A 25,359-nucleotide genomic window follows, 5' to 3' on the forward strand; every position below is an offset into this window, starting at 1 on the left:
CAGTCATGTTTTCATTGGATCCCGCCTTAATAAATGTGATTTAAAAATCAGTAACGCTTCTGAACACATTTTTGGAAAATGTTGGATAATTAATTTATTCTCAAATGCATTAAGCATTATAATAAATTAGTTTATTAATAATTGATGAATTACCTGATTAAATCCTTATGAGTGTATCAATCACGCATCATCTCATGTGAAACTGATGTGATCTATGAAATAAAATTAAACACAGTTCACCATCTATTCTAAAAATACATTAATTTTGTCTGTTATGCCATAGAAAATTAGTTTTGTTTCTAGACATTGTTTTTTTCCAGTGTCATGTTACCCCAAACTCTTGGAAGCCCTCACTAACCATCAAATTCTACCCTCTGTATGCTGCTGGCTCAAATATTCATGAAATGCATCAATGGCAGCCAAATGACTGTTTGGAATATCACCCAAGTTTGCAAAAATCGTTGTTTTGTTTGTGGTAATTTATTTGTTTCGTAGCAAGAAGGTGGAGGGCTCATATCATGGCAATTATGTTTTGAGTCTGTAACTTTAGGAACATCTGGTGTTATAAAAATGTCCTATGCAGTTTAATTGATGATCACCTCACTTTTGCAAACTTCCTGTTATAATATACTAATTTTTATATTGTATTTCACTTTGTTTATTGGTTTTTAGTGTTTTTGAGTGTTTTTGAAGTTTCATGTAATGAAAAATTGTAAAATGTTCTAAATGTTCTAAATGTGACTGAAGTTTTTTTTTGCAAAAAATCTTCTTCTGAAGCACTTTAGTGCTTCATCTAATATGAAATTGCAAAATGTTTGACTGTGTTTTTGCAAAAAAAAAGAAATTATTTCTAAGCTCAAAACAAGAAATAGGTTAACTGATGCTAAATGTATTAAATGGAGCAACGGATTTGCTGTGGCGACTCCTGAAGGGAAAAGCCAAAAGGAAAAGAAGAAGAAATGACCTCCATGATATAATTAAAATATTGTTGAATGGATCGATGAATGAATGAATGAATGAATGAATGACATTTTAACAGAACGGATGCACCTGGTTGTATTAGTTTTAGCTCTTAATTTGAAGGCTGATATTATACGTTTCCGGTGGTGGTCATTGCTGCTTGCTGTGAGCTTGACTCGGTAGTGTGATAGGAGGGGACAACCCTGGACATAGCTCATTTCTCCTCTCACGTACCGAACCAGAGGGAGAGTCCGCTGGTTCCGATGAAAGAACTCAGTCGTAACTCGGCGTGTGTTTCATAACCTGCGCTAAACATCATCCCATATGCGCTGACAAGTCTCCAAATATTACACACATCCCGTCGGTCGGCGGAGGGGAGCAATTACTTGGCTGTTTGACACATTGCGATTACGCACAAAAGACGCGCAAAGAGGAGAGATGTTGCTGAAGGAGTACAGGATATGCATGCCCCTCACGGTGGAGGAGGTGAGTGTACTACTCTTTTTCTTTTCTTTTTTAAAATTCTTTTGCACTTGTCCGTTTAATTTTAACCACGACCGAAGTTAATTGTAACTGAGTCATTGCTAAAACCCCGCTGCTTCAGACGTGTGGCAGAATGCAGTTTAAAGGGCTACAATTAGGATGAACTTCACTGAAGACTTGCCATCCCTTCGTTTGCGTCTGTCTCATCTTCAGTGTCCACAAGTCCTGTCTGTGCTGCCTGTTAAATAGTCCTTCAAACCTGAAGGGATTTATGATCTCTACTCAGTAATCCCCCCCCCCAAAAAATAAAAAAACAACAACAACAACACAAAACAACCCCTTGTTTTAAGGACAAACAACCAGCACGGTATCCAATGAGACCCCAGGAAACACTTGAGTCAAATGCTGTTTGGATAGTTTGTAATCAGTTACAGGAAGAAGCACATACTTCAAAAATACATCATCATCCTCATCATCATCATCATCATCATCATCATCCATCATCATCATCATCATCATCATCGGCCTCACTGATCTGCACTGATGTCACACACATCATGGCAATATTGTGGTTTCAGCACAGTTCCACTTGCAGACATACACACACACACACTCCCTCTCTCTTTCACACACCATCTAATTCCATATGAATTGAAGTGTCACATAAAGACGATGACAATCCAGAGTAGGAATTTGCTATTGTTTTCTTCTGCTAACAGTTATGCTTGTTCTGCACTGATTGATCTCATTTTAGAAGGGCTATTGTCTGTTTCAACCTTCTAGTCTGTTTGTCGTCTTGTGTGTCTAAAATTAGGGTGTGAAGATGATTGCTTTTCTTGTTGTTGCATGCATGTTGTACAAAAATATGACACCATTTTCAATTATCGCCCATGTCGGCTTCCTAGTCGTCTCCATGGCCCGTGCAGGGTGATGTGTGGGCGTTTTTTTTTGTTGGGGGGGGTCTTGTGGCTTAGGGCTTGTAGTTAGGTGAAATAATGGTCTAGCTGCAGCACAGTGTCTCCACTGAGTTCTTGTCACCTGAGATGAAAACCTGTACGAGATGTGCTATTCTCAAAGGAAACGTCATTAGGCTTTAACAAGCAGAACCATGGACAGTCATTAAGCATTTTATTTTGTTTTATTTAATTTTTTAAGGAAGAAATGGAAGAAGTCTTGACATTTATCTTAAAAAAATGTGATGCCTCTGTACACAACCTCCTTAACTTATGGCATCAAGGTTTTGCTGTCAGTCTTATTTATTCTTTTTTTTGTCACACATTGAGTCCAGGGTCATCTTTTGTCTCCTAAAAGCTGAGTCAAAAACAGGAAGCATTGACTCAACATTAAGTTTCCTGTCTGTCCAAGGACAGACCAGGACGGATGGATTAAAGAAAGAAAGAATGGAACGTTAGTTAAGGTTGAGCTTCTTTTTGCCCCACTGCTGAACGGGTTGAGACGATGCAAAAAAGAAGAAGGAGTGATTCTGTAATGAGAATAATTCTGGGATATTTCCGTGAAATTCCCAGAGTTGAGCAAAAATGTGCATGCGTAGATGTTTGTGCATGCGTAAGTTCTGGAGTCACAGGGACGGGCAAGGTCATGTCTTTCTGAGTATTGTGTCTGGGAAGAGATTACAGTCTGCTGCTCAGTTGTGTTGCATCATCACATTGTAGTGTTGCAGATGTTGGCCCGGCTGTCTGCACTGTGTTTATACAAGTTTAACAGGCACGAAAGAAGCCATTCAGTTGTGAGTTCCTCTGTGAACCTTTATTTACCCTCCTCTTCATCATCAACTGCCCGTCTGTATCTGGGCTTTGTTACGCCTGCCCTTATTTTCACTCCATTTTCGTTTAATATTTAGACAGCATACAAAGGATTCAAACCGTCTTTCCATTGATGTTTTTTAGAGCTTTTGTGTTTCTTTATCTCAAATGGTTGAATACAGACCATCAGGAAGTCACTGCATCAGGCCAGGGAATAGTCCGAAAATATTTCCAGACTAGCTGTTTTCTCTGTTCTTTATGTATGCAGAGAAAAGGAAACGCATTCTCGCAATAGTCTCATCTTTGTTGGGCGAATAAAAGATGCATCAGTCTTCTTTGTCGAAAAGGCAAATTCACTAAACTAATCGGTCACTTTAAAGGGAATTCTGGTCCATATCTGTTTTCATGAGTCGATAGGAAATGTCTTCGATAGATGGGGATACAACTCCTGAGTGTTGTGTTGTGACATGGTTTGGGTTTTGGTTTAAAGGACTGTCTGAGGTGAGATTCAGATGCAACTTGAACCAGAACCACTTAGCCAAGAAATACTCTTTTCCCTCTCCCAGAATCCCTTGCTACTAACACAGCTTCGTTCTTCTCTTGTGAGCGAAGCGATTCGTCAGCCACCACACCCTTTTTTTTTTCCTTTCCAGGAAAAATAAGGGTAATGCATCACAGGGGACGTGGATGGATGTGTTTCTTCTCCTGTCCACCTTTAATGTCTTTCTCTGCTCCACAACCTCTCATGAGCACAAACCTTGTCTCCGGCCAGCTTTTTCCCCCCATCTTGTGCAAGAAACTGCTGACATCACCCAACATTTGTTTGATTGGAGTCAGTGTGTGTGTGTGTGTGTACTGTATTCACCCGTGACACAGCTTTGCTTGATGAATATTAAGTTTTCATCCCAACTTTGACTTGAATTAACACACTGTGTGTTTGTAGTTAAAAGAGGATTAGAGACGGCTTAGAAGGGCCTGAGAATTTTGATGTAAACAGAAGGATGGATTTTTCAGGAACTATCCTGACAAGAAGAGGTTCATTACAGAAGGTTAGCCTCTTTTTTGTTTCTCAATTAGTTATAGTGAATCAGAGTTTAAAGGTGTTTCAGTGAATGTCAGTAGTACAAAAGACACCCGTTCAAAGCTGAATTACAGGAACACCAATGTGTTTTGTGCCTGTCTGAAATGACCTCCATTCAGTCGGCTGAATTGCTGTTTAATATAGTTTTCGCTTCGGTAATAACTGAAAGATTGTGGGGCCGTCTGATTGTAGAACACTGGAATCTGAATTAGACTGGCCCTGTGGGGACCATTGCTTTCTGGTCGGTTTTATTTACGGTGCACTAGGGGTGTGTGATAAGGATTCTTTTCAGCTGGAACAAATAATGGATAATGTGATGAGATAACAGCTTAGTTTACACTTTTGATTTGAAAGAAGCTCATAGCCTGTAGATCACACACTTTAGACGATATTAGATATAATGAGCAAAAATGTACAATTTAGCATTCCATAGCATTGCTGTATAAATCCTTTGATTGTTCACTTCTCCCTGAAGTCTGTCCAGACTTTAGATATTTTATTGAAGAATTTTAGATTAACGGAGGTAATATGGATTGGTATTATTATGGCCAATGACACATTATTGGGAATTTTCATCTTGATTAATTACAAATCATATATATTGAACAATCACTGATTACGCATAGATTAAGATACCGTTACATAAACATCCACTCATTTTCAAATACAAAATAATAGTTTCAATGTAGTACATTGTAGTGGACCCGTGAATAACTGTAATGGGATAGTTGAGCTTTCACTTCATTATGTCTTATATTTATGTAGAAATGTTTGTACTGTACCAGCTGTAATGTACAACATTAACAATTTGAACTGTTCCACACAGCGCTACCTTCCAAGCCTTGGGAAATTGATAAGCCGGGGATTATTTTTTTAATTTGAGGAAAACATGGTAGTGGAATTTTCATCAATATTTCTTTTTGTAGGTTGTTTTTTTGCGTAGAGTGATTGCTGCTGATTTGTTGAAATCCCCAACTAAAAAGGGGCTCTTTACCAAGATTGCCTGCCATTGTTCAGTCCTGGGACACGTTTCCATGACGCCAGCAGTTCGTTTTGTCTATCCACAGACAGGGAAGGCTGAGAATCAGTGTATACAAACTGCTTTGGCTTTGGCGAAGAAAGCCAGGCTTCTTTCTTATCAAATTAAACTGTTTTATTAAAGCCAGGTAATTTAAGAAGGCATTTTTAAAGGGCTGTATTCTCTGCATTCATGCATGGGAGATCTAATGTAAATTTATTCATAAAAGTCAAATTACAAAATAATCTCGTTGACACAAAATCACAAAAGAGATTCACGTAAAGAGAATTTTCAGTAGTACTATGCGCTTTCTGGACAATGAAATGTCTAACATTTTAACATTTATCAAAATAAATATTTTCAAACTAAAAAAAACCAGACAAAAGTAAGGAAAAAAACCAATTATCCACTCTCCACACTAATCTCTTCTTCTACAATCATGTCTTTTACTTTTTTTCCTTAGTTTTTTTCAATCTATTAAATTCTTGGTCTGTAAAAACTGGTTCACCAATTCTTGTTTTACTTTTCATATAAAAGCTAGCACTATCCAGAAACATGTTGAAGTCAGGTAAAAAAAAAAAATCTGTTTTTGCCCTCGAACCTTTTGTGTCTTGCAGGATTTAAAAAAAAATTTTTTTTGCGAATCATATATTTCTGTTAATATTTGAAATGCAAAGATTCATGGAAGGGTTCATTATTTGATTTCGCAATCCCACTATTGTTATTACTTAAATATTTTACTCAGATTTTGCTCATATGGTGGTGGTATTATATGGTGTTTTTGTTACGACAGTTACGTCTAAGAATTAACTTAAAAACATCAGCATACACCACTTTGCTTCTGACATCGGATTGATGAGGATTCACAGGTGGTGGAATTTTGGTACAATAGGTGGATGTTTGCAAACACACTGGCTCCGTCATTGGCTTTTGGGTACAGGTTGTAGATAACCTACTTATTACACATTCTCGCTTCCCTCTATATTACATCATCCGTGACTAAATATGATGCAAAAGCTCCAACGCACATAATGTCCCTATTATTTTTCACAAGCGCTGCTCCCCATTCATTCAAAATGTTATTATCTCTGACTATGGTTTAGACCCCTCTCATCCATCCAGCATTTGTTTATGGAACGGGGGCCTGTTAGACGCTGTTTGTTTCTTTGGTGTCATGGTGAGGTGCAAGGCCTTTTTTTTGCCATCTGGTATACATGACAATGCTGTGATTCAATCAGTGTCCCATTTACTCTTGTAGAGGAAACCATCATGCGTTGTGATGGACCATTATCCATGGATGAGGCACATTCTCATTTCCTAAATGGTTTGTGTGTGTGTGTGTGTGTGTGTGTGTGTGTGTGTGTGTGTGTGTGTGTGTGTGTGTGTGTACTTATGTTTATCTTCCAATGTGCTAATACACATGTATTGTATGACCAGTAAGGCTTGTTTCACAACACAGGATTGTCACACCTTTCTGAGAGTCACAGTCCAGTGACACTTTTCTGTGGAACAAATCTTATTTGTCTCTTTATCTCATTCAAACCCGCGCTTGCAGTCAAAGTGTTTCTATTATTAAACATGACCTCCAGAAACATGACTGGGACACATCATCATTGTCTCTTTTCTCGTGAACGTTGAGCGACCTGCACTCCAGAGCAGCATCCTCTGCTCCTTCTGGGATTCTCACATTAGACCATTGTTGAGTTCAGTTTGCTGTTGAAGTGTAACTTGAGTTCCTCACTTGAAAGTTTGCTGATGACATTTTGGAAAATAACTTGGCACAAAATGAAAAGGAGTCAGCTTCCATTGGGAGTTTTGGTCTTTGTGCCTTTCTCTGTGTGTTTTCCTGGGAACTGTTCAACTTTCAGATAGTTTGTCCATTACCTCAGAGCAACCAACACATGTTCATTTGATTCTCATAATATGACTCATTGGCCATGAAAGTCTACCCACTGAATTGGTAATTGCCTTTTTATTGTAATTAATTTCACCATCCCTTTAACTGAATCCAGCCCAAAAATATTTTCTTCCACCATTTATGAAGCTCAATATTAATGAAATTCTGTGCTCCACTCACTTATTTACATCAGCTCAAAAATATACAGGTCATCCTCAAGATATGAACATTCGAGTTACAAACATTCGGAGATACAAACAACCACAACCCCTGCTGAACAGCAGAGCATCTCTAACACTCTAATATCTGTTAAATGCCATTACTATTTAGGGTACTGATGGCATTTAAATAACCTCATATGATAGATAAAATTTTATTTAATTTTAATAACGATTTACAAACCAGCTTACGAACAAACTTTTGTTGCATTCATAGGTTAAGGACTAAGTGTAATGTGTTTTTCCTTGTCACACACCCAACTTTTCAATCAAATTTCATCAAAAACAATACGGTAAATAAAGTGGGGAAAAAAATCTGTCAAATTCTTAAAGGTTCAATCTGAAACAAAAGGTGTGTTTAGGGTGGGGGATTGACAGTTTATTCAAAGCATCAACAAAAAAACTGCACTACCTCTGGCAAAATTTTTTTCTGTAATCCTGCTAAAACACAGGATTACAGAAAAAATAATCCTGTGTTCCTTTTATCTACAAACAAGGTAGATAAAAGCATAATTACCTCTTTTTTTATTGTTTGACAGAAACATTTTCTTGCTATTTATTCATGTTAATTCCACTAAAGTTTCAGTATAGAAAGCTTTGTGTTACCATGGCAAAGAAGGGGATTTTTTCCATCTCTTCAAACAATTGACAAGATTGACAGAAGCTCTTGCCACTGCCTGAATACGACTGCTAAATCTGGAACGTGCGTCTGAAAATAGAGACAAAGCAACTGATTCTTTAGACCAATACCAACGTTTTTGCTGCGTTCGATGTTGACTATTTCTCTGGAACTGGTTAGTGTTGTCGAGTTAAATTATAGAAATGGCTAAAGGAGCAGGCTGAGATTAGAGCAAAGCTGTTTGTTCTGCAGTAACTGAGGACTTTGAAGGAATGAATTATAATTGTGAATGGACCTTTTTACATTAATACAGTACAGTCCCACATATGTACAAATATGGTAAATAGCCCAGAGGATGGACACTAGATGAGGATTAGTTAATGGAATTAGGTGAGGGCAGATGCCTCAGAGCCTCTTTACAGTACTTGACATTACGTTCATTTGCTACAGTCAGCCCAACAGCCAGAAGAGGATCTGTGCACATATCACTGTTGTTTATCCGAGGAGTTTCCACAGGCTGGGGTTAAGCTACTGTGACTGGAATCAAATACAAAAGTTTTATTCATTCCCTGCTTTCTTGGTGACCTGTGGAATGATATTCGGTACCAATGACTGCAAAGCTATATTGTACTTCGGTACTACGATAGGTAAGTTGATGCAATGATATTAATATTTAATATTAGTACCACAGTGTTGAGATACAAGGTAGAAAACACACCTAGTCCATAGGGATCATATTTTTGTTATATATGTGTATTTATGATGGCGAGGATGTTCCTCAGGGAATGAGGAAAAAACAAAGGAATGGATTGAATTTTAGGATTGTGGTCTAATATGATGGTTCAGATTTACTATAAGGATTTTACTTAGTTTTATGGCTACTTGATGGTGATGGTGATGAGGATCATAATAAAGATAATAGTAATAATATTCTATATATATCCATCCTTTTTGCATAAACCCACAAAAAACAGACGACAGAGTCATTGTTCATTTCATGTTGCCCACTCAGAACCATATTCTACAGTTTCTAACACATCCTAAATCAGCTCCCTGTAGTATATATCTATAGCCCTTCCATTGTGTTACAGCATCACAGTTGATTGACCTTCTAACGGTCATTGATGGAGGTACTTACAGCCTTCTGCACCATCACTCTGCTAGAACTGAGCAATCACTTATGAAACCCACATTTGGAGCTCAAATCAAACAAGGAATGAATGTGTAAAATGTGTTATTATCATTGCCACTGTGCCTGAGTAACAGTCCTTATGATGGACTTTTAAATCTATGAGTTGATTTAGTTTCATTGGGTTTAACTTAAATGGCCCATTGATACGCTGGCAGTCGTCTGATTATTGATTGTTCTTTCACAACAAAATTTTTTACACATCCTTTCACAAGCCTTGATTTTATTTGCGAGAGGTTTCTTTCCCCTCAATAGGTAGCTCCTGTTTGTGATTTTTAGCAATGCAAAGGCAAACATTATTGATGTGGTGCTATAAACCACTGTGTCATTATCATATTGCTGATCTAGCAATGCACTAGTTTATGACTGATATTGTTTGCATTAATTCAATGCAACTATATTTCCAAGCTACAAAGTGTTGCTTTTAAATAGTAATGCCTTTGTGTGTTTGTTGTCTGTTGAGATGCTTTACTGAACTGAAAGGCTAACCAGGATCATTGATCTCTAAAGGCTTTTCATGTTTAAGGCCATCGATCCAACACACACCAACTCAAATCCTGACTTTGTAATATTTCTGTCATGATGTGAATATTTGAAAATGGGACCATTCAAACAAGTTTGGACTAGACGTTATTGGTTGTTTTTATAGAAAAATAAACTGATAGACAGACAGATTTGATTAATTCCAAAGTGGGATATTGGCAATTCTTTATGTTGAATTTCATTTCTCTGCTGTATCAAGGTCTGGAAATTTCCAAACATCGAAAATATTAGCATTCTACAACATATAAGCTTTAAAACAGTATTATTTTTTGTTTTTACAAAACATCCAGGACTGTAATCCACTTGACCTTTTGAAAGGGCTGACAAGAAAAATTAGGTGCACAGAAACACATTGCTAGGATGAAGAATGTGATTGATTTAGGCTTGCAATATCTCCATTACTTCCATCAATGTTGTGTTGGTAATACTATCACTTGAGCATGAAAATGTCTATAAAATGGCCTTGAGTTTATTGGGTGACACTATCAGCAACCAGCCATGCACTGCATGCTCAGAACTGATTAGGGATGAGGTTTTAATATTAACCGTTTGCTCTTTCATTTTGATAGCTTGCATCACCAGCGGAATAAGGAATAAGTATAGCAATATAGCTTTGTATGAGGAATAAGTTGTCATCTGATCAAATTAAATTTATTGTTCTGATGGTCCTTTTTTACCCAATTTTGAAATTTTGAAGAGGGAGAGAAAGAAATTAAAGGATTGGTTGGATGAGTAATGGGATATGGTTGTCTGGTCTAAAACAAGATAGAAGAATGGATGGATACTGTAATCACAAAAGACATTTTAATCACATCCTTGTCTTGATGTTGTGTGTCTGATGTAAGCCCAGAGACTTTCCTCTTATCCACAGCACCTGGTTGTCTTGTGGAGTGTGAGCAACTGGTAATGTTCATTGTTGACTGAATCCTGGACAACAATGCAAATCACATTTATGGAACTAGTCTTCTATCAGATTTGGAATGAATGACATATTATCGAACATTTAACATGCAATATAAATGTTTAAACGCTGTGGAGGGTTTGGGAGTAAATTCAGTTGTGGTGCCGTTTAGGTACTTCCTGTATTTACTTCAGCGCTCTTGAATATGGAAGTTAAATCTCATTTTTAGACCATAACCTATTGTTAGGGTTCATCATTTTTGCAACTGCTTTGTTCCATTACAATCAGCCCTCATTAGCTTCTGCCTTCCTACGCAGGAATTATGGACTTTTACTTTTTTATATGTGCATGTTGTTTGAACAGAAACAGGCTAAAGTTTCAGTCCTTAGTTCTGTCAACAAACACAAAATGCATTTGTTGCAGTTAAGGCATTTGTTTCATTACTCTCTGCCAGAAAGTTTCAATTTTCTCTCCACTGTGTGTTAAGAAGCTGCTTTTATACCTAGGATAAGAATAAACTTGGGTCTGCTGGACATCATGCTGTTCTGAAATGCCTGTAGCCCACACACAGGTGCAAAGCATCTTTGGAACAACTATCAACTCAGCCCACACACACACACACACACACACACACACACACACACACACACACACACACACACACACACACACACACACACACACACACACACACACACACACACACACACACACACACACACACACACACACACACACACACACACACACACACACACACACACACACACACACACACACACACACACACACACACACACACACACACAGCTATATGCAAACACAGTTCATGCTGATCTGTGGTTTCTATAGTAACTCGTGCGATCCATTCCTATCATTACCCCCCTCAGTGTAGAAGTGATTATAGTGTAAGTCCATCCCTAGGATAACTGTCAGATAATGAGACAGAGTGGACTTCACTTCAAACCAGACTTGAATATATCAGTAAGCAGTATATTTAGTTTGACACAATAATATGAGGGTAAATAGGTGTTACAATTTTTCCGGAGGGAAATAAAGTGCTTGAAATTTTCTTGGGCCGTTTATTCCTAAAGTGTGATTTTAGGGAGTAATTACTTGATTTGAAGAATATGGTTTAAATTGTTCTTAATATTATTGATCTCTTAATGTTTCAGGATTATGTGATGTACAGCTTTAACGAGACTTTGAGTGCATTTTTTGTCAGGCTATGCTTTGGTGCAGTGGAGTGTTTGAATGTATGCTGATATTAGCACGCTAACATTTGTACAATAGCAATGCTTGCAGGCTGCAATAGGTAACTCTCCTAGAAAATGCATTTTCCATATTTGTCACTGTATCTTCATAGCAGTATAAGACTGTCATGAAATCTGAATCCTATAGCTCAATCTATTGCTCCTCATTGCACTTTCAACCAGAACCAAGGCAGTCACAGACTGCAACATCCCCTGAATTCAAAATTTTACTGTGACCTGCTTGCATAGGTCAAAGATCAAAGCTAGTGCTCTGACTTGCTTTCACAGATCAGAGCACTAGCTTTGATCTATGGTCTTACTCACACTGGCCTTCTCCCTCGTCTTTCTATCCTATCCGGTTCCTGAGTGTAATAAACTTGAAATTTGACCTAGCTTTCTCAAGGTCAAAGACATCATCTCATTTTCATCCTCTTTGTTGCCCGAGTAATGTGCTTTTTGTTTCATCATTCTATCTGCAACAGTTGCGAGGACATTTGGTGGACTAACTAACAGACGAACACACAAACACTGACAACCACAATACATCACTGTTTTGAAACGGGATGTAAAAATCAACAGCACCTATCTTCCCCTGCATACTCTTATCCTGGCACGCTTGGCAGCCCAGTCTCTCAGGCCAACTGTGTAAGTTCTCATTCATCCAGGTCATGTTTACCCAAATTTTTTAAAAATCAATCCACAATCCGACTCTGTGAAAGTTCCTTGAAGACATTTAAACTGTCATTCAAGAGACCTCTTCACCTCTGGTGGTGGTTGGTTTTGTCTCAGTTTTTAACCTCTGTGAGGTGTGGTCAGTGCTATTCATGTTCCAACGACCACTGCCAAGACCGGCCAGGCTCCTCAATGATGGTCGTCAAGAGTGCCAGGGGGTGTCACACACCATCTGACCATTTGACCATCTGTTCTCCCCTTACAATATCGGAACATTGGTGTCCTGAAATGAGTGTCCTTTTCATTGAGGTGAATGAAGATCGCTGAATCCTGTCCTGAGGAATTGGCTTTTCTGTGTTGAGCCATGTGCTTGTTGAGTGGCTGTTTGGTTTCTCTTACGTAGAGATCTGAGCGTTCCTCACTGCATTTAACTGCATACACCAGGTGTCGTCTGGCTCTGTGGGTCTTGTGGGTGGACCAATCTTTGTGTGAAGGTGTTATTCAGCTTAAAAAACACAGGGATCTGGTTCGGAGTGTCTGAAGATCCTCTTCAGACATCCCTCAGAACGTTTCCATAAAATACAACATATAGGGTTATGTATAACCCTATATGTGACATATAGGGTTATACATCGTCATTATCAGTGTGTCTCTGCTTTCTATAAGTAGCTGCTCAAGCTCAGTTTTTTTTCCAATAGTTATCTGTCATCCTACCATAAAAGAACTCCTTTTGATGGCTACTCCAAGGCATTTGTGCAATTATGATGATTCCAGCTGCAAAATGAGTCAATTTTTCTCATTTCTCAAAAAAAGAAGAAGATTGTTTTGTTCGAGCTACAAGATTTCTTGAAGACTATATAGGAGAATTTTGAGATCAGTATTTATATTTCTACATCCACATGACAAAATTGTGATGAAGACTGAGATCATCATTAACACCTTGTAATGCCTATAAAAGTGAAGCTTAATAAACTTCACATCTTATCTTAATAGCTTCACAATGATCGTGAATGTAAAGTATAGCTGCTCTCAGCTGCTGATAAGAGATTGATAAGGTGTGTGCATGTGTGTGTGTGTGTGTGTGTGTGTGTGTGTGTATGTGTGTGTGTGTGTGTGTGTGTGTGTGTATGTGTGTGTGTGGCATGTGTGTACATAGTCTCCTATGTTAATATCCTTTTCAACTGAGTCAGCCCTGACCATGGCTGATTTGCAGTGTGATTGGAGGATTAGGAAGCAAAATGCCCTCTAATATTTAAGAACTGTTGGATGTGTGTGGCTGAAATGAAGGAAAACAGACTGCATGGCAGGAATAATATTTGGACGAACGAGAATAGACATATTCTTATCTGCTTTGTTCAATTAGCTAATAGGAACATTAATCACACTGAGGGCTCCAGGCTGTCAGTTTAAATGTAATTTTTATTTTGTTATCAGGTCAATCAAAACTGCATTGCCTCTGAAAAAAAAATGTTGCCAACAATGCCTTTCTTACAAATTTACATTTTTTGTTTGTTTTTCACAGCTTTAATCTGCAAAAAAGTTGGGACAGCTCACACCTTGTGACATGTTGTTCTATGGACCTACGTAAACGCCCTAATGGTTAATTTTTGGTTGATTTTATTTAGATTTTTAGTAATTTTGCATATAATGTTAGGATTTGTGTTGTTTCTTTTAGGCCTCATTTTACATTTTCATGAATTTATATCATAGATATGCATTCCTTTAATGCTCTGCTGGTGAACAAATCACAATGTTTTACTTATGACTGAATTTGAAAGACAGTCAGTTTGATAAATCCTGCCTTTATGATGTCAAGGCTGGATTTATGATCTGAGCTGAAATTATGATATCCTTCAGTTTCATACTGTAAAAGGGTAATATCTGGTGACAGCTATCCTTATTGTACCAATTTGTAGAAAGGGAGCCAATACCAAATGTAGTGGTCCTGCAATGCTCAGTTTATATCTGTCGTGCAAACAGTCTAAATGTGCACTTGATAAAGACCATCTTCTCTTTCATCAAGGCTCAAGCTCCTTTTACTTTCCAGGTTTTATAGCCCTCGAAAGAAAGACAGCGGCAGAGGTAACGACTCTTTAAATAGACCTGAAGAGGTTTTAACAAGAAGCCTGTTTAGCTCTTGTTACAGACGAACTGCCATTTGAAGCCTCTCAAATGTTCCATAAAGATTTATCGTTTGGTTATTTCCATTGCAATTCTTCTACTTCCACTGCAGTGTAGTGTTGCCGTCGTTGATAGGCAAAATATTTTTACCAGACAGATGAAACATGATTGCGCCGTCCCCACAAAACTTGTGGAAACAATGATTGTGCCATTGGTCTCGCAATTTAAAGACATGTATGATTGCTCTGCCTCAGCAGAGCTATACAATCCACAGAAAGTAATTTTACTTTCCATAGCTGTGACATTCTATATGGGGTCATCGATATGACTTGGCACATATTGATCATTCTGATTTTTTTACTCCTTTGCTCGCTGCCTTCTGACAACAAAATGTACTGTTTGTTTGGTGCTAACATAGTGCTGATCACTTCCCACACATATTTCTTTTCTTGTTGTGTGTGCTTACTTTTTTTTTTTTTTTTCTCTATGAATCACTTCCATCCCACATTCTTTCTCCTGAGAGCGAATGCTTTTTTAGGCCCTCTGCCATAATCTCAGAATTTTTCAAGTTTGGGAAGGTTTGTTGAATCATTTTGTAAAGTGTAAAATGCCTCTATGTAAAGTTTTCTGTATGTAAAGGGGTCCTATTATGAAAAACACATTTATTCAGGTCTCTACATTTACACAGCGGTCTTTCCTACACTACCAACCCCTCGAATCTGGAAACCAAATGGGCCCTGTATTGACTTTACAGCAGAAAGTTATCCAAAGATGCCAAAAAAAGAAGAAGATTTTCTTCTACTTATTTCTTTTCCATTTGCAAGCTCTGTGTGTTTTCCTCCATAAATCCTGTGCAATGTTTAGCGGTCAGTCTCAGTTCTCAGATGAGCTGATTTCGTGTTCACACAATGTGACAATGGTGTTATATTTAGCTGACGGAGAAAGTAGCTTCATGATTAACCATGGAAAAATTAAGAGTTACCGGTATATAATGAAAAATAAAAGAAAAATACGTAGTAACAAAGTTACTAAATGGAAAGACACTGTAACCAGTACATAAGTGCACGTCTATGGTGGCGCATACACGGTCAACAGGGACGTGTAGCAGGCGTTGATAGAGGGATCTCATTAACATTTAATGAGCAGCCCAGACAAACAGCCTGTTTTCAGTAGAGATGATTTGAGCGAGTTTTAGCGGCTGACATTCAGGACCACGGATCAGTTTGGAGCGATACATTTCCAGTACAGTGTAGTTGGACATCTGGCAGCTGTGTGAAATTAATTAAAAAGTACAATGTGGGACCTTTTTTATACTGTAAGACACACTTGCTCAAATCTAGAGCACACATACAAAACACATGTAGTTGTGCCTTCTAATATTTCAGTTTTTATACAAATTTTATTTAGTATAGTTTCCATGGAAACTTGTTACTCTGAGGGGCTATCATTTTGCCTGGAACATATTTGGCAGATTTTAGATGCTCACTACACCAACACTCATGCCTAAATCTTCCAGAATGAGTGTTATTGCCTTTCATCGTTTAGATTTTTCTCCAACTCTTGTTTTTTTTGAGTCTTTTTTATCAAAAGAGGATTCTTCTTAAATTATATATCCAAAACAATACTAACTCCTCTGTGGAGTGGTTGGACATACCCTTAGAGGTAGGTGAGGAGCCGCTAGTCCTCCATATTGAGCAAAGTCATCTGAGGTGGTTCAGACATCTACATGTATTTGGGATGTCTCCCGGACGTCTCCCTGGGGGGGTATTCTGGGCACGTCCTACTGGGAAGAGGTCTCGGGCAAGACCTGGGACATGCATGCCTCTCAGCTAGCCTGGGAACATTTTGGGATCCCTCTGGAAGAGCTAGTTGAGGTGTCTGGGAGGAGGGGGGGATTATGGGCATCCATACTTAGACTGTTGCCTCCGCGTCTTGGCTCCAGATAAGCAGTTGAAGATGGATGTCAATACTACTCAAGGCTCTCAAAAGGAAGTTGAGATAATGTATATAGTAATGCATATGCTATTTTTATTTCGCTCTGCTTATCCAGAGCAGCTTATGCTGGCCGTGGCTGGGTTTTTGGTAAGGAGTGTTAGACTGAATGTTTTGGCTCTTTATTTGAAATTCTAAAAGTCTCATTGACATGCAGGATGCAGCAACCTTAATGTGGGGTAATCGACTGACACAAAGACGACAACACTGGATGAATACAAAGATGGAGAACAAATCATGTGATGTTGCTGTATACCAAATTGGCTTTGTTCTACTTTAACACTGACTGAAGTTATGAAGTTGCAAATGCAACTTCATAACTTCTACTTTAAGTCTATTATGACACAGAATAAACTTAAATTAGGAGGACATTTTCTAAGCTGCTCATCACCATTGACTCAACCTCGTGACCTCCTGATAATGATGCTGAGGTCCTTTAGATTTTGTTGAGGTTTAAAATAAAGTGTTCAGATTAGAACTTCTATCAGGCTGATAGACAGAAAGAAAATAAGATGTTTAAAAACAGAGCAATAAAGACTGTTTAGCATATCTCTGAGAGAAGAGTGATTTGGCATTTAATAATAATATTTAATAACCTGTGGTTATGTCTTGTGTCTCTTTTAATTCCAAACATTTTCTTCTTCCAGTTTCCTTCCCTTCTGCACCCCAATGATGTCATCGCTTACAACTCCACACAGCTTGTCACACACATACATTCTGATCCACAGGCTCACACACACTGGTGGAGAATGCAGATATTTTGGAAAAAGCGGAGTGATTTCCTCTGAGGAAGAGGGGAAAAGAGGCATTGCTGTACTACCCATTTTGTCTTTTAAAAGGGCTTTGACGTCAGCGGTGGGCAGAACTGGACTGGAGTGCATATTTCAGAAAGCTCTAGAGGCCTCTTTTTCATTGCTTTGGTATTGCTGTGAAGCCAATCTTATTTTTCTGTCCATGTCATCATATGGGCTTGACATGCAGTTGATTATGGACTGAAACAAAATGTAAAAAAGTATCAAATCAAACACTTACTCCAGACTTTCACAGTTTATGAACGTGTTTGATCACAGTGTAGTAAATATGCAGCAGTAATGCTTTCTTATTCATTCATTCTTTGTTTGTTTTGTGCAAAGTCTAAAGCTTAGTTAAATTTTTTAAATTGGCTGTTTATAAGCAGTGATAATTTTAACTGAGCTACACTTGAGCAATCAACTTCATTAGTGAAAAATTGCTGTACAGGCATTTTGACAACTGGGATTATACAGTAATTGGTCTGAATACAAAAATATTTCCCACTTAGGGCTTTTATAACTTATTAGTTAATTCGACCTTGATATTCAGTATATATTCAGTATATATTCAGTATATTGAACTTCATATAGGTAGGTGGTTATTACAATTGAGACTGCCATTGTCCATGCATACACTAATCACTTTATGGTATTGATACTGATCCTGGGTGTGTGCTTGAATAGCACATTTGTAGCATGTTGCAGATGGTTGCAAAAGCATCTGGTCAGGAAAGTGGGAACTGGTCCAAAGGGTTGAACCATATGCTGAGTCTGAATGTCAGGTTTCGTTGTGTTTGTTTATCTTCCCCCTTCCTTCACTTGGTGGCTTTAATGCTCCAAGTGAAGACATGTGGAGAAGGACAAAAAGAAAAACGGGAAAAAAAATTACAAAGAGGAAGAATTATGAGGAAAATAGAGAAATGAAAGAAGTAAATTACAATCGTACTAACATTGCTGACAGCAGATAGGAATATTACAAAGCAGAATGAGTACCAAAAAGGAAGTTGGCCTTAAATGCAGCATAAGACAGCATATATAGCATTTGTCTGCTGTATTATGCTCAGATGCAAGTGAAGCTGCAAAGACAGCAGGATTATCCAGTACTTTTAAGTTTTTTGTTGAAAACATACCAACTTGTTCCATCTTCAATAACTATATTATGGATTATGTTATACATAGACTATTGGGAACACTTAGAAATTCCATAATAAAACAATAATATCAGACTTCACTTCATTTCTTTTGTTTCTTCGCTGTCAGAAGAAAACAAACCGCTGTGTCCGACGAAGCCGTAACGGCTCCGTGTGTGTGGGACGGACCAACGCCAAGACGAAGGCTGCTTCGGTGATACGGTTTGGCCATCTGGGTAGACGCCGGCTTCGTGAGTTTGGTCCTGGTGAATTAAGCATCGGGGTTCCCCACACGACAATGTGAGGTCCGTCACAATCAAAGAATAGAGACCGCTTTGTTTGATGAAGCCAAACATAACTTGATGCTTATTTATTTAGGCTTTTCCCTTCAGGGGTCTCCACAGCCAATCAGCTGCCTCCATCTAACCCTGTCTTCTGCATCCTTTTCTCTCACACCAACTACCTTCATGTCCTCTTTCACTACATCCATAAACCTCCTCTTTGGTCTTCCTCTAGACCTCCTGCCTAGCAGTTCAAAACTCAGCATCCTTCTACCAATATATTCACTATCTCTCCTCTGGACATGTCCAAACCATCTCAGTCTGGCTTCTCTGACTGTATCTCCAAAACCTCTAACATGTGCTGTCCCTCTGATGTACTCAGAACCCTGCTCCTAGACTTCTACCCTTGCTACCTTTCCACCAGGTCTCTTGGACACACAGTAAGTCTACCTTCCTCCTCTGCATCATGTCAACCAACTCTCTACTTTTTCCTGTCATAGTTCCAACATTCAATGTCCCTACTCTCAGTCCTATACTTTGCATTCGTCTTCTCTGTCTTCTACGAACACACTTTCCTCTTCTCTTTCTTCGACAAACAGCAGTCCAATTTCCACCAGCACCCTGTAGGTGAACAGCACCGATCGCGGTCTGTGTTAACCCGGGCCTCGACCGATCCGGTATGGAAGTCATAGATTTGATTTATGTGTTTGATTTGGAAAAAGTTTTACGTAGGATACCCTTCCTGGCACAACCTTCAAGCTCACAATCCGGGCTTGGGACCGGCACAATAAGACACTGGCTTCTGCCCTCACGGCTACGTGTTCATGGTATATTTAACAAAATTCATCAATGTCTATTTCATGTCTGTCTAATACTGTTTCAGTCACCCCCCCGTCAGACTGTTGTGCCTCCATATTGAAGTTTGTGTTTGGCGTTGGATCAAGGGTATCTACTGGCGAGACAGTAATGGAAACACAGTTTTCCTTCAGACACAGAAACACACAGACAGAAGGTCAAGAACAGAATGAAAACCTGATTAGTCAGCCTACTGTACTAGCTGCTGTTTGTTCAACAATCAAAGTGGATTGATGCGTTGATGTCTTTATGGTTGTTTAACAAATAAATGAGACATGATTGCAAAACCTGAAGATGCTGACTGATGCATGTATGTTCCTCAAGATTTTTGTAGTTATTTTAAAGCTTATGAATGTCATTTTACCATTTAACATCTGACAGAAAAATATTTTCAAAATAAATGGGTATGCGAGGGAATTTGAGTGCTGTCACTCATTGTGTCTCTTTGTTTCATTCCTTTCATTACATTACTTTTTAGTATCAATGTAGCTATGCATTTCCAAAGATATAATGTTTTTGAAGTTTCAGTGCTTTGTTCACTTAGGATGATCAAAGCCAACAGTTCCATTTAGAATGGGGATCCCAGGTCTACAGCTGGCTTTGGTTTGAGAGTCAGCTATTGACTAATAAATGTCTCCCCAATGATTTACAAAGACTAAATTGTCTCGTCTTGGCTCCCTCTTTGCCACGCCACCTCATGCCTACAATCCCTTCACTGCTTGATCTTGTCCTACTTTTCCCGAGGCACATATACAAATAGGTCACAGGCATCAACTTACACTCCTTCACATCTTTTTTTATTTTCCTCCCTCCTTGATGTTTATTGCCCATATCACAACAGGACTCCTAGTTCTTCATACAGTCATTGGGGCCTTCTCCTTCTTCAACATTAACTGATCTTTGGCCATTAGGGGGCAGCAAAAATGTAACACACAAGTTGACTGAAACAATGGTGTGACTGCATTCGTAAAAGTTTTAATTGCAAAAACAAAAGGCAAACCAGTGCTTTTGTTTGTATGATAGCAAATTAAGTCTGTTTTTTTTTTTTTGCAAGGTGTCACATCCAGTTGGGTTTTTTAACTTTCATTTGGGATACAGAGGTTATTGATCGTAGTGAAACTGAAAAACGAAAGGAAATGTGGACGGTGAAAATTTGATTGATTATTCTCATATCCAGACACTTTCAGCAATTACATTCAGTATGTGTTTACATTAGGCTGAGTTGAAATGAAATGTTTGATGCACAGTTGGTTTGTGCTGTGAATGTACTGTCAGTTAGTAATTGATGAAACGTCAAAGAAACATCAGCTTTTAGAAGTTTTGTTGCAGAGGAGCTGGTCAGGGGCAGACTGCTGTCCCGGATCTCTGTCTCTCTCTCTGTCTCTCGGTCTCTCTGTCTCTCTCGGTCTCTCTCTCTCTTGGTAATACCCATTAAAATGCAGTGCCCCCCGTGGGCAGCTTGTAAGGGGACGGTGCCCTGCTCAAGGGCAGCGTGGCAATGTACTGCACCTCCCGACTGCCAGTTCACACTCCAAAATTTTTCGGTCCACTTGGGTCTTGAACTGGCCACCCTCAAATACCCAGAGGACTGAGCTACCGCTATTAAACTATTAGTTTCCACTGCATTCTTGTTTCGTGAGGACACTGGAAAATGAATACACTTAATTGAGAATATGAGATATATCACATTATGCACGCTTACATCCCATTTAAAACCCATTTGCCCATTTAGTCCATCATTGAGACTGCATAACTTCACTTCAACCCAAATCATATGCAATCACTCTGCAGCCACAGTTTTTTGCCAGAAGCTGTTCAGTTAAAATTCACAGTGACAGGCTATGCAATTCTAATTATTAGCAATACATTCACAGTTGTAATCCATAATGCATATGTCATTTCAAATCAAGAAAAATTACCTGCTTGTTTTCAGTCAACACTGATATTAAGAGTGTCATCAAACTGGCATCTCTTGTAATGCAGAAATGTTTGGTATTCATGGCTGATTGCATAACCCTGGATGGATATTATATGTAGACTATAATGAAGTCAGCATGTTTGGTTTGAATAATGTGAATTTTAAATAGAGCACCATGGTTTGTCAATGGTGGTTAATATAGAGCTAATTTAATACGTGTCAACAATGGTTACAATTGACTGCACACACTGCCTCGGTGAGCAAACTGTAGCTGTCCAAGGTTCTGAAGTGGGTGTGTAGTCGAAGTGGTTTGCCATGTTTGCATGACCCACACAACAAAATATCATATGTCAGATGCTATATCGCATTTTTGTAGTTGTGCAAGCTGGTTAGAAATATGCAAGCGCTGACAAATCTGTATAGAAACAAGCGAGCACAACAAACTGAAAACTGCTCTCTTTCTATGTTCCTCACTTTGTATCTCAGTTTGTCTGTGGCAACCGCTCATTGCCATAGAGTGTTCGTCTGTTTCTTTAGGACTGATGTGAAACCATCTCCCTCAATTGTCTACAGTCCCATTTTTTTTTTTTTTTTTTTGGTGACAGCATCTGTGTCTTGTCTCATATCTTGCAGCTTGTTGCTTTTCTAGTCACAAGGCACTTTTTTTTTTTTGCCAAGTGATTCCACAAAACGTAAGTGTGTTCTTTGAGTCTTGGCTGGATTTGGACCTTTGTGGACAGATGACTTTCATATTTTTCATATTTTGAGCAGTTGCTTAGCGAGTTATTGTGAATGACAACCGATATATCTCTCACAGCCCAGATGTCTTTTGAGCAATCGTCATCTTTCCAAGGCCAACCCAGCACCATACGAGCACCGATGATCATATTTGGTGAGGCTGGTGGCATCTTTTTTTTTTTTCTGACACTGTTAACACAATTTTCAGTCATTGGTTTATGATGTGGTGATAATGTATAGGTATTGTGCATAGCACAGATTGCATGCACAATGCACTGTCTTCTGGGAAGGGACTCAAGGATTTTTTTATAGGTATTTGCAAAATGAGTGGTATACTCTGTAGTCTCAGTTCACACTGTTAAGATATCACAGTAGGAAATAATATCACACACCCCAAATAGATGCAGGGATTCACTGACAGTTCATTGAAGATACACTGCCTGTATGCTCAGTGTGTTTTTCTATCTGAGTTTGCGTCCCAGAGACTAAAGCTCTAACTATAATTAGCTCTTGGTTGCCTTGGTAGCACCACAATGTCCGTGTGACTGGCTTATTGTCTGTGAATGTGTGTTGAGTGAATATGTGTTGAGTGAATATGCCATAAAAAGAGCCTAGTGCCATTTTTTTGGTCAACAGCATCTCTGCCTTGACTTGGCATATCCCCACCTTTATGTTTGAATAAGCTCACTTGAAAACCTCACTGTGTCACGTTTTAACTCCACCCACTACCTGTCAATCAAGCGCCCAACCAATCACAACACGCCTGCCAGAGGGAATCACGTGAACAATATGAGATATATTTGGATAAAGTTACAGAACCCTAACATATTCTACTGCTGTGCTCTTAGATCACAACCACATTCACTTAAACAGTAGAAGCACAAAGTTAGACTGAAGTGAATTTAAGAGATTTTTTCCCCAAGCAGTTGTTTTCAAAGGCTAAATGCGCAATAATAAAACTGATGGTGTGTTCACATCTGTTACCTTTGTAGCAGTTTAATGGAACCATCGGCCAGTTGTTTTACTTCCGTTAAAATATTGTCTTTGATTTACATTGCTGGAATTTCATGGTGGCGTGATGCATCAAAAAGCAAATCTCGATCCTCGTTTATTTGAACCAAAGGGCTTTCATTTACAGTAAACCCTAAAATTAGGATTTTGCATCTGTTAAAAGACCACCAGCAGCAGCAGCCAGCAGTTGCTTCCATGAAAAAACCAGTGTTGTGATATTTCTATTTCTATTTCTTGTACACACTAAAATAATGTAAATCACGCAGTACAGAAGAGACAGACCACTGTGGTTTTGTTTAAGTTAACAAGTGAAGTGGATTCACTTCCATTTCCCCTTTTGATGCCACCATCTCTAACCATTCAGGGAATCTCTGCCATTTTTATGATCTTGCAAAGTTGCTGCTTGAGAATGTGTTTTTTACATGTGTAACAGCAGTGTACCTTAACTACATAGTATAAAAAACACATGAAGTATGAAACACTTACACTACACTGGTTTGAAAAAAAGCGACATAGTTACATTGAAGGAACTTTTTTCCCAGCACATTCCTACAAAGGCCGTTTTGAACCTCTTGCTCTTTGTCACATCCATACAGGACACACACAGCCCCGGGCTGTCAATATGAGCAAGGTCAATGCAAGTGCTCCAAGCAAAGCCACTGATGGTTTAATGGAAGCACTGCATGCAGCAAGGGTCAGGTTAAGTGCAATATAAAAAGTAATGGTGCTAATTTATAGTGGTCTTCTTGGATAAGGAGTTTCATACCTTTTAAACATCTGTGCAAGTTTAACGAGGCATTGTACGCAATTTTGAATTTGGTCGTATTAATCTGCTGCCATAACACAACTCTTGGCCAAACTGTGAGATATAATCTTTTAAGGTGGTTCCATCATTGGAGAACGTTAGTTATGATTTTACTTGATGACTTTCTTTATTGCCGTGATCCGGTGTCAGCTGATGTTGTATCCATCCACCAACTAGCCGTGGTGTCCTAAAGCACAGCTGATATCTTGGATTTTTCTCGTATGTCCAACAAAATATGGACAGCGCGACGGCTCGTAACTCAAAAAATTAGTATGTTGAACAGCTCATGTCTCGTTCTACTAATAGAGACTGCCCTAAAAATAGCATCATCATTCAACAGCCTCACTGGAGCTCTGGATGATATCCACTGAGGATGGATCTCAATCCATCCTTGTGCCCACACACAGCTTTAGCACACCTGCGACCATCCATAACGCTGTCCTAGCTATGAGGAGCAACTGAATTCATTTAAGATGACCTGTTGGAAGATGTATTAGGATGTATTTATCTTGATAATCAAGCTAATGTCCATCTGAACTGACCTTTGGCTATAGGATTGATGATAAATTGTAGTGACATTATAAATCTGTTAGTACAACATTGTAAATACATACATCATTGCCTGAGCTAAGCATTTTTCATGTTGCTGCTGTTCCAATAATACATTATTGATTCCTCTGAGCTTGTCACGTTCTCACACTTTTCTTGATCTGCCTCACCCTCGGGTTTATGAAGTTCACAATAACTCATCCCATTGTTTGGATATCAATGCAGATTGTATCAGTGCTGACTGTTCCACAGTCAACCATGCAACCAATCTCTTTGAATGTAATGAATCTAAGGTTTGGCATGATTTCATTAATGATAAACTTTCAAACGACCTCTTTAATGTTAATAACTTGCAAAGTGATTTGAACACCTTGCAAGTTCTTAACATTAAAATGTTTTTTCTCCTAGATGCAAACAAATTTTTGTATTCGGATAAACTACTCGGATCAAAATGTATCCTTAAACAGTCACATTATGATTGGTTAATTCATGTGCAGTTTTTTGTAGCATCGGAGACCTGACTTCCTTTTCCTTTTTACCCCACACTTTCAAACCTTCACACTCCATCAGC

General features: G+C 38.6%; 1 protein-coding gene across 1 annotated transcript in view; it reads left to right on the forward strand.

Moving 5' to 3' along the window:
* The first annotated feature begins 1,193 nt into the window (after window positions 1-1,193).
* The window catches only part of LOC137600384 (cytoplasmic phosphatidylinositol transfer protein 1-like), a 56,225-nt gene continuing 32,059 nt past the window's right edge, over window positions 1,194-25,359 (forward strand). Inside the window, exon 1 of the mRNA XM_068321989.1 lies at window positions 1,194-1,446. Within this exon, the coding sequence (XP_068178090.1) occupies window positions 1,399-1,446 (48 nt within the window). The 5' untranslated portion in view covers window positions 1,194-1,398. The remainder of the gene's footprint in view (window positions 1,447-25,359) is intronic.

This window comes from Antennarius striatus, chromosome 8 (genome assembly GCF_040054535.1).
Source record: "Antennarius striatus isolate MH-2024 chromosome 8, ASM4005453v1, whole genome shotgun sequence".
NCBI classification, from domain to species: Eukaryota; Metazoa; Chordata; class Actinopteri; order Lophiiformes; family Antennariidae; genus Antennarius; species Antennarius striatus.